The sequence below is a fragment of the Aythya ferina genome (genome assembly GCF_964211825.1).
Source record: "Aythya ferina genome assembly, chromosome: 18".
Classification (NCBI taxonomy): Eukaryota; Metazoa; Chordata; class Aves; order Anseriformes; family Anatidae; genus Aythya; species Aythya ferina.
This window is the reverse complement of record NC_140317.1, coordinates 4,749,093-4,759,110: the sequence shown is the minus strand read 5'-3', so window position 1 is coordinate 4,759,110 and position 10,018 is coordinate 4,749,093. Positions and strand designations below refer to the sequence as shown.

The window sequence follows — 10,018 nt, the reverse complement described above, 5'->3', positions numbered from 1 at the left end:
GGACACAGACAGGAAGGAAAGGGCTGGGTTCACCCCACACAGACCCCGCAGAGGGCTGGGGCACGGGGTTGAGGTTTTGGGGTGCTTGTGGTGCTTTTTGGGACCATATTTGACTGTTTGGGATCCTATTTGACTGTTTGGGACCCCATTTGGCTGTTTGGGGCCCCATTTGCCCGTGCGAGGCCCCATTCGGGCCCAAAGCCGTGCCCCGCACCCCCCCGCCCTTTGTGGGGGCTCACCCCCAGACCCCAAAACCCCCCGATTTCAGCCCAAACCCCTCAGGGCCGCCCCCTCCCCCTCAGGGCCGCAGGCTCCCCCCCCTCCATCTCCATGGCAACGCGGGAGCCAATGGCGAGGCTCGAAGCTGTTTACGGGGCGGGGCGTCGCCATGGCAACGCGCGAAGCCTCTCGGAGCCGCTACTTAATGGCCGCCCCGCGGCCGCCGGCAAATCACGGCGGGCAGCGCCCGGGGCGTCATTTACCCAAAAACGGGGAAAATTAAACCAAAATTAACCCCCGCCGCCACCCGCACGCCCCTTCTCCGGCTGCCCGCAGGTCCGGGGGTGCTTGGTTGGTTTCTTTTTGGCACCTCTTTTTTTTTTTTTTTTTTTTTTTTCCTATTTTAAAAATATTTTTAAATATTTTTGTACATTTTTTCGATTTTTAAGTTTTTTTTCTTTAAATTCCAGAAGCTTCCTGCGCGCTCCCGTCAAGTTTGGGAGCGGGGGGACGTCGCCGGGACGGGGTAAGGCGGTATTTTGGGGTGGGTGCGGGACGGGCCCATGGGGTGGCAGCCGAGGGGATCCCATAACTGCGGCCTTTGGGGACGGCTCATTTTGGGGTGGGACGTTTATTTCCCATTATTATTCCCCCTCATCCTCCCCGAAGTGAAGGGCTTTGGGATTTCCCCTCCCGGAGTTTGCAGGGCCAGGCCGCAGGACGCGGGGAGGGGGCATCCCAAAGGGCTCTCCCTGCCCTGAGCCCCTTTTTTGGGGGGGATAATGCTGGTTTTGGGGAGCGGGATGGGGTTTTTGGGTCCCCCCCAGCTGTTACAGCCGCTCCGTTTGAACGGTGGAACTCGGAACCCGCAGCTCCAACCCCACGGGTGCCGTCCCCACAGGGCTCGGGGGCTCTCCGGCGGCCCTACAGCCGGGCTGGGGGGCTGGACACCGACCCCACAACGATCACCCCAGCCTGACCCCCCCCTGCTGGCCCTAAGGGTGTTTTTGGGGTGGGTTCGTGTTCCCTGCAGGCGATTTTAGGGGTGTGAGGTGGAGGGAACAGCAAACTGCCGAGGGAAGTCGGTAGCAGGGGGGAGCTTGAAGGGGGCTTAGCGGCACTTAGGGTGCTGAGGTTTTAGGTTTTGGTCCCATTAGGGCAAAGTGGGGCAAAAAGGGGACAAAAGGGGTGGGTGAGCCCTTGGGGAGAAGCATCCCTGTCCCTTGGGGGGAAGCATCCTCATTTTGTGGGACTGCAAAGCTGGGTTGTGTTTGGTTGTGGGGATTTTTTTGGTTGTTTTTCTGGGGTTCGTTTCCTTATTTTCCCATTTTCTCCTGGCCTGGTGGGCATCACCAGCACACGGGGTCTGAGAGCTGGCAGGGCGCAACCCTTTAACGGAATTGCCCCAAAATTCAGGGCTCCCCTAACCCCCAGCAGGGAGGGAGGCATCACGGTGGCGGTGGTGGCTCCACCACGCATCCCCCCCCCGGGTGGCCGGCTATCACCCTCGGGGCTTGACCCCCTCCCCGTTCCCTTTATAGGATCGGCCCCGTCCCTTCCCTCCGCCGCTCCCCGTGGATGCTGGAGCTGCCGGGGCGCCCGGCCATGGCTGAGGGGTGGCTGAGCCTGCGGGCGGCCGAGACCCGAGGCCAGGAAGGCGGCGGCGGCGGCATGGGCGACTCGAGCAACCTGGACGACAGCCTGACCAGCCTGCAGTGGCTGCAGGAATTCTCCATCATCAACGCCAACGTGGGCAAGTCGTCCTCCTGCCCCAGCGGCCCCGACCCTCACGATTACCACCGCCTCCCCGCTTTCGCCGCCCCCTGCTCGCCCCTGGCCGCCGACCCGGCTTGTATGGGGATGCCCCACACCCCCGGGAAGCCCACCTCGTCCTCCACCTCGCGGACGGCCCCCCCGGTTGGGGGCATGCAGCCCCCCGCCGAGGACATCGACTACAAGAGCAACCCCCACGTCAAGCCGCCCTACTCCTACGCCACCCTCATCTGCATGGCCATGGAGGCCAGCAAGAAGACCAAAATCACCCTCTCGGCCATCTACAAGTGGATTACCGATAATTTCTGCTATTTCCGACACGCCGACCCCACCTGGCAGGTGGGTGCCTCGTGGGGGGTGCCTGCAGACCCCATTTGGGGGGTGCTGGGTGTGTGGGGTGGAGGCGCTGGGGATAATCCTCGGTGTAAAGGGGAGGTTGCTGCTCCTGGGGAGGTTGTGCTTAGCTTGGGTGTCCCCGGGGATGGAGACACCCCAAATTCCAGCCCCGTGCTTGGAGAGGGAGGAAGGATGGAGAGAAGGAGCCTCGGGCTCGGGCACGCAGGGATGATGCAGCCACGAGGGCGGCAGAGGGAAGGAGCCATTACGGGGCAGAGCCCAGGGCCATTTTAGGATCGGGGAGGCGCGTGCGAGGCGTCTGCCCTCAGCTCCACCTTTCGGGGGCCCTGGTGGCTCCCCTCGGGGCTTGGCACGTGGGAAATCGCTGAATCGAGCGTCCCCGTCCCCGAGGAGAGGGATGGAGGTGCTGCTTGCTGGGCAAATCCCTCGCTGGGGAGGCTTAGAGGAGAAACGCCGCCGCGGGTGTTGGAGGCCCCATCGCTGTGCTGAGCTGGGGAGGCCTCGGGGGGAGGCTGCTGTCCCCCAGCTTGCACAAACCCGGCCCCAGGGGTAGGGGACAGCCCGAAGCCAGGGGCTTTTCCCTGCTCGGTGCCCTCTCTCCCCAGGCGAGGTCTCCGTGAGGTTTTTAGGATGCAGCGGGGCGGCTCGCCCCTCTCCTCAGGTCATTCCCAGCTGCAACCCACAGCACAACGCCCGTCACAGCCTCCTCAGGCAGGAGGCTCTCCAGAATCCCAAAAACCCATCCCAAAGAAGGGAGCCTCCATCCTTCTTTGGGGCCGCGTGGGACCTGCATCCTCCCTTAGGATCTGGACCCCCTGGGTTGCACAGCAGAAGCTCCCAGATGGCATTGCAGGGGTCGGGGCACAGCCACAGGGTGCACGGGGACCCCTCGTCCCCACGCTGTCCCCAGGGGGACCCCAGGGACGGGGGGCACAGGGTTCCAGCAACCAGGAGCCCTCGGGGACGGCTGCTTTACTGGTGGGTCTGGGAGCCTTTTGGGGGGAGGAGTGGTGTGCCAGCATGTTGGCTTTCTCCTGCGAACTCACGGCCGGCTAATCACCGTGTTTTTAATTAAATGTGTTTATTAAAAAAAGAAAAAAAAAAAAGCAGGGTTTTCAATCCCTCTCTGCAGACATGCAGGGGGCTCACGGGATTGTTGCGGGGAGGAATGATAAATATGTTAACTGGCTGGGGAATAACGGAGGGCAGCCCAGGCTGAATGAAATTTGGGGAGGGGAGGGGAGACAGCAGAGAATTCAGCTTGCAAGGCTCTGACCCTTGTAAAATTTCATTAAACTGTAAACTTGGAATCGCCGCAGCCTGCAACGTTCGCAGGGATGTCTGCGGTTCCTGCTTCTTCTTTCTTTTTTTTTTTTTTTTCCCCTTTCTTTTTTTTTTTCCTTCCTTTTTTCTCTCCGAGGCTGTGTTCTCATCCACTATCCCAATTCCCGTATGTGAAGACAGCCTGGAAAGGTCATGCCACCCGTACTCCGGGGGGAGATGGATCTATTCCTGTGGGAGCTGAGTGCTTTGGAGAGGAGCCAACGCACCCGAGGAGCTTCAGCCCAGAGCAGGGTTTTGTTGTGTGTGTGTGCGTGTTTTTCAACAGCTCTGAGCATTCAAGCCTTGTTTTTTCCTACTCGGCACTACGGATTATGGATGAATAAGCATAAAGATATCCAGGCAACATTTAAAAAAAAAAAAAAAAAAAGAACCCAACCCTCTACCATATCCAATCTCTTAATACAGTCTTGGCTTTGTGGAGTCCGACGCTGTGTTATTTACCCAATAACTGAGTTTCCTTTCTGATTATTCACATCACTCTAGGCACATTCAGGGCTTCAGAACAGCTCGACGGGAGCAGAAACTCCTCTTTTTTGTCTTTTTTTTTTTTTTTTTTTCTCCCTCCAGCTACTCTGAGCCGTGGCTGATGAAGATGTGGAGACTTCACACCAGGCTTCCTGGGCCAGGAGGCACCTCTGGGGGCAGATAGCCCGGGCGAGCTCCGGCCGTGCACGGGGCTGCAGTGGGATAGCCGAGGGCCCCTTTGGCTTCACCCAGCTCCTTTGTGTCAGCCTGGCCGCAGGGAGGCACGGTGGCTGGTTTGGGGAGAAATATTCCCCCCTTGCTGCTAGCAATCAGCTCGGGAGAACTGGGGGATGTGTGGAAGGATGGTGCTGTGCCCCGTGGTGCTGCCATGCATCGCCTCTTGCAACGTGGCTGTGGCCATGGCGGTGTGAAGGCTTCCTCCTTATCTGCTGTGCAGGACCTGAGCTCCTGCAGCAGGTCTGGCTGGTTTCTCCCAGCGCTCTGCATCATCCAAAGCCCCATGGCCCAGGTGCACAGCCAAGGAGAGGTTCCCAAACGCTCCCCGTTGGTTGGCAAGTCCTAGCTCGAACCCTTAACTCCAGCTGCTTCTGGATGAGAGGCAGGAAAACTGCGCTGGTGGCCTGGGGCAGGGGAGTTTCTGCTGGGCACGTAGCCTGGGATGCTTTCACGTTGCCATTTCTGCCTTCTTTTCTCCCCAAAGCTGCCTGCCGCCTCCGTGCCTTCCCACCCGGCTCCCCAGCGGGTAGGTGCTGCGGCAGGAGGCAGGCGCTCAACCCCGCTCTCTTTTCTCTTTTGGGTCTAGAACTCCATCCGGCACAACCTCTCCTTGAACAAGTGCTTCATCAAGGTGCCTCGGGAGAAGGACGAGCCGGGGAAAGGCGGCTTTTGGAAGATCGACCCCCAGTACGCTGACCGGCTGATGAACGGCGCCTTCAAGAAACGGAGGATGCCCCCGGTGCAGATCCACCCGGCCTTCACCGGCAGAGCCCAGCAAGAAGCGCGCTGCGGCGCCGGCCCCGTGGCTTCCACCTGGGCCAACGGCAACGTCCTCAACGTCAACGTGGAGTCCCAGCAGCTGCTGAAGGAGTTCGAAGAAGTCACCGGCGACCAGAACTGGAACCCGGCGGACGGGAAGGCCGGCCACAAGCGCAAGCAGCCCCTGCCCAAGCGTACGGCCAAGTCGTCCCGGCTCTCCAACCCTGCCTTGCTCACCCAGGAGGAGCAGACCGAGCTGGGGTCGCTGAAGGGCGACTTTGACTGGGAGGCCATCTTCGACACCAACTTGAACGGAGACTTCTCCACTTTCGAGGACCTGGAGCTCACGCCTCCCATCAGCCCCATCAGGCGCGACGTGGACTTGACGGTGCAGGGGCGCCACCTCGACTGTCCCCAGGAGTGGTGCACCAACGCTGGGCACGAGCAGGTCCTCAGCGAATCCAGCCAGAACAACCTGGACTTTGACGAGACCTTCATGGCCACTTCTTTCCTGCAGCACCCCTGGGACGAAGGCAGGAACGATTACCTCTCCGGCTCGGTCGGCGTGGAGCAGTTGTTTGAGCTCAGCGACACCTCGTTGCCTGCAGACGTGAACGACTGGAGCAGTGTGGGATCCTTTTTATAAGCGGCCACCTGAAGGACTCAGCCAAGCCCACAGAGACCTTAGCAGGGTGCTCCCCCTGTGCTGCTGGAACTTGCAAGGGGGACAAGATTTTCGAGAGGCAGAGACATCCACAGCAACTTCTGTAGCTTCACCGTAGGGTTATTCGCAGCCAGGCCGGCGGGGGGTGGGTGGCAAGGAGGGGAAGCAGGGGGGGGAATGACACAAGAAGGCAGAAATCGCTTGAAATACTTTTAAAGGACACACCAGAAGCCTGTGGTCCATGAGTTCGCTCAAGAAAGGGATATAGCAGTACTTATTTTTTTACTTTTTAAAGAAAGAAATGTGAATGACTTCTTTTTTCCGTGGAAATGGACACGGCACGCACTCCTCCTGGGCTAAAGGAGAGCACCTGCTAAACGGATCCGAGAGAGGAGATTCCTGGCGGCTTAGGAACTCGATAGACTACGTGCAATTTCCTCACCCCTTCTTCTCTCCGTTTGTCTCTTTCTTTCTGTCCAGGGTAGTTTGTAGGTGTAAGGTGATAATTAGCTAGCAGGCGAATAGAGGTCCCTGTTGGATTCTCCGAGTTCAACCTCCCTCCTGAATTGTGCCTAGGGAAGAAGAAAAGGTCTGTAAAGTCAGATGCAAATCAGCAAATCTGTCTCTGTAGATGTTTTTATATAATCTATTATATATTATATATTCAAAGAAACCTATATTTTTAGCATTAGAATGTCTTTTCAGAGGGGATAGGGGAAATGCAGTTTGGGGGTTGTTTTGTATTTTTGCTGAGTACAAGCTCGCGTTCGTCACTCTGCAAACCAAGACCGCAGCGTCCCGCATGTCTGCTTCACACCGGGGAGGCTCCCTGCAGCAGCAATTTCGGTCAGGATCCAGGATTCGGCCACGGCAGGAGAGGAGCAGAGGGGACTGGGTCGCTCCCAGAAGTGACTTTTATATTTTTTACACCCAAAATCCTCACCGCTATTGCCCAAGGGTCTAGACCAGAATAAACCTTCCCTGTGTTTCAGCGTCACCACTGTTCCCAGTGCCCGTGGAGGAGCTCCAGGCAAAGTTGAGACATGGGGGGAGCGGAGCCAAACTGTGCTGAAACTCGACTTGAAGCTGTCGGGAACTGGATTCTTCACCTTCCCTTCGCTGTAGGAGATTTGGGTAATGGTAGCTGCTAGGTAGGAGTAAGGAAAAGCTGTAGTGTTGGTGGTGTGTCTTAGACTTGCTGAAAAATGGAAGATTGCAACCAAAAAAAAAAGAAAATCTTTAACAAAAGCACTTAGGACTTTTGATGTGAGCAACCTAACTTAGCGGGAATATAGCTGTAGCATAAGAGTCAATAAACCAGCCTTAAAAATAAAATTAAAATCACCCTTGGAGTAATTTGCACTCAAATTTGCACACACGGTGCCGCTTGAGGGGGCATCGGGCACCAAAGGTTGGAGCTGCAGTGATGGGAGCACCAGTCCTGCGTGGGACAGGCTGGTGGCACCCCTGGATGCGGACGGGGGGGGTCTGCTGGGGGTTTCACCTGGCGGATCCCCCCCAGGACCTGACCCAATCGCTCTGTGAGCCTGACAACTTCAGCTCATGGAAGCGGGGATGGGGTTGGGGCCAGCAGCTGAAGCCCCCTAAGATACCACCAACCAGCCAGGGGTGGTGTCCCTGGGGTGGGGGGCAAGGGCTGTGTCTCAGGGGGGCTTTGGGGACAGTGTAGATGCATATATCAGTACTGGTGCTAGTTATTTCATTTTATTTTATTTTTTGTTTTCCTGTTTTTTTGGCCTTCAGACTGCTGCTGAAGAATTGCAAAGATACGTGTGTACTTTAGCCATTTTTTCACTGAAAGTAATTTTAAGACTTTAAAAAAAAAAAAAAGGGGGGGGGGGGAGAAGGGAAAAAAAAGAAGACTTTTGGTTCCTTGTTTTCCTCCAGCCCAGCCGAGCTCTGTCTGAGGCTCTCCTGTGAAGAAAAACGGTATCTCGTTGTCGCAGCCCAGCCCAGTACCCAGTGAGAGCAGTGTGGGTGCTCTCAGCCCTGTCCGTGGGAGCTCAGCAATTCCCCAGGGGGAAACTGAGGCACAAACCACCCGATGCATGGCACGTGTTACACACCATCTATGGGGCACAAGGGTGGCTGTGCCTGGTGTCCCAGGTGCTGAGAGCTGCCCTGGAGCACCATTCCCTGCTCCTGGGGGTGACGGTGTGGGTGCCTGGCACTGTTTCTCTCCTGCTCGTGCCCTGTCCCCGCCTCACCCTGCAGAAACACAAGCGGGTTGGGAGCCCTCCTGGGTGCGGGGCGGCGAGAGGAGCTGCACAAAAGCCTCAGGAATAGCTGAGCCCTCGTGAGACCAATTATGCTGAGGAGCTGTTGGGCTCTGCAAGGGCAGGGAAGCAAAGCAGCGGCAGCAAAGCGAGCCTGTGTGCGGGTGGGGAGCAGGAGGCTCGGGGAGGGCAATGGGGTGCCAGGCTGGCTGCGGGACCAGGGCTCAGTGTAATGCCAGGTGGGCTGGGGGTATCCATGCCCACATCCATGGGGCAGCGATGCTGCTGGGGGAGATGGGAGGAAGGGGCTGGAAGGGGCTGCTGGCCATGCGTGGGCATCCTTGGGGTAGACATGTCCCCTTCGGACCCTGCATCAGGCTCATCCAGCTCAGAGCTTCGGCTGGACCCGCTCCAGGCCATCACAGCCCTCAGGCCCTACCACCTCCCTGGTGATCTGCTGGATCCCCAAGAGCAGGGCTGCCTGTTAGCTCGGCAGTGGTCACAGCTGCTCTCAATCCAGCCAGTCTCAACCCAAAATAAAGGCTGGGCTCACTGCTGCAGGTGGCTTTAGTGTGTGCTGGAAGGTTGGGATGCAGCCCTCTGGATGAGGTAGGGTTGTCCTTGGGCTTTGATGCCTTTGGGGGCTTCTAGGGGCAAATCTTGGCTCTCCTTTCCCACTGGGAACCCCAAAAGGCAATGGGGAATTGGGGGGCAGTCAGGCATTGGAATGGGCCCCGTGGAGAGGTGGTGGAGTCCCCATCTCCCCATCCCTGGGGGGATATTTAGGGGCCTGTGGATGTGGCACTAAGGGACGTGGCTTAGCAATGGGACTCGCGTGCTCAGGTTGATGGTTGGGTTTGGTGATCTTGGGGGTCTTTTCCAGCCTAGATGTTTCCCCGATTCTGTGCCTAAACCCCAGCAGTGGCTCTTCCTCCTCTCCGTTCCCCTTTGGCAGCCATTTCCCCCACACGAACGGGGTTAGCGGCAGTGCTGGGAAAAGCTGGCAGCCCCCTCGCTTCTCTGCTTTGCTGTGTTTTACTGGCCACAGCCACATAGTTTCTGCTTCAACCCCCTGCAAAAAGCTGAGCCCTGTCGGGGGGGGGGGGACAACCAACAAGAGATTTGTGCCAGGAAAAAACATTCCTCCCTGCCCGAGCCAGCCCAGGGCTGTAAAGCGAAAAAGGGCGAATATAAAGGAGGCACCAGGCGAGGCCTGGAACAACCTCGTTTTGTTCCGCGCCTGAAAGCAACACAACAAACTTGGACGTGGACGTCTTTGTTGTTTTTATTTCCCCCCCTCACGATGAGGGGGTGGCTGGCGCTGGGGTTTCGGCAACAGGCCGGGGCCTAGGCCTGGGCCTGGGCTGCGGCGCGGCCACGCCGGGGGCACCGGGCTCGGCCTGCCCAGGCTTGCCGAGCTGGGAAGTGCCCGGTTCCTTCCTCCTGCCCCATCCCAGCGGTGTTGTGAAACCCACAGCGGCCATCCCGTTATTAGTTATCGCTCCCGTTCCCCCCCAGCCGTCCCCTCAGCCGTCACCCTCCCCGGATGGGCAAACATTGACGCCTCCAACCAACCTCCCCGTTCGCAGAGGGGGGAAGAAATATCCACATAAGCCCTTCTTTTCTCTCCTTTTCTTGCCCCGTCTTTCTTTCTCCTCCATTGAGTGCAGGGCTGGCACGGAGCCATTCTGGCAACAGCCGGCTTTCACTTGCTAATCATCCCAAATATTGAAAATCAACGCCTAGAATAAACAGCTCAAAGATTGGGGCCATCTCTGCTCGGCTTGGAAATGCTAATCTCGCCGCCTTTTGTTTTCCTTGTGTGGGTTTGGTGCTGTTTTGGAGGAGGTCACAGCTCATGGTTTCTTCCCCTACCCCCAGATTTATTTTTATTATTATTATTTTCTCCTCATCATGAAAAATTCAGCCCGCTTTCACTTCCCGGGATGGGATGGGGCCGGAG

General features: G+C 57.7%; 1 protein-coding gene across 1 annotated transcript; it reads left to right on the top strand.

The window, feature by feature from the left end:
* The first annotated feature begins 457 nt into the window (after positions 1-457).
* Positions 458-7,159, top strand: FOXJ1 (forkhead box J1). Its single transcript, XM_084492156.1, has 4 exons — positions 458-570; positions 690-745; positions 1,761-2,331; positions 4,982-7,159. The coding sequence occupies exons 3-4, from the start codon at positions 1,798-1,800 to the stop codon at positions 5,798-5,800; spliced, it is 1,353 nt and encodes a 450-aa protein (XP_084348282.1). The 5' UTR covers positions 458-570; positions 690-745; positions 1,761-1,797; the 3' UTR covers positions 5,801-7,159.
* The last annotated feature ends 2,859 nt before the right edge of the window (positions 7,160-10,018 follow it).

What these genes read in the sequence shown, in the direction of transcription:
- FOXJ1 (XM_084492156.1), top strand. Translation starts at nt 1,798, where the DNA reads ATGCTGGAGCTGCCGGGGCGCCCGGCCATGGCTGAGGGGTGGCTGAGC. An exon ending in ACGCCGACCCCACCTGGCAG is followed by an intron (nt 2,332 to 4,981) that starts GTGGGTGCCTCG and finishes TTTTGGGTCTAG; the next exon opens with AACTCCATCCGGCACAACCT.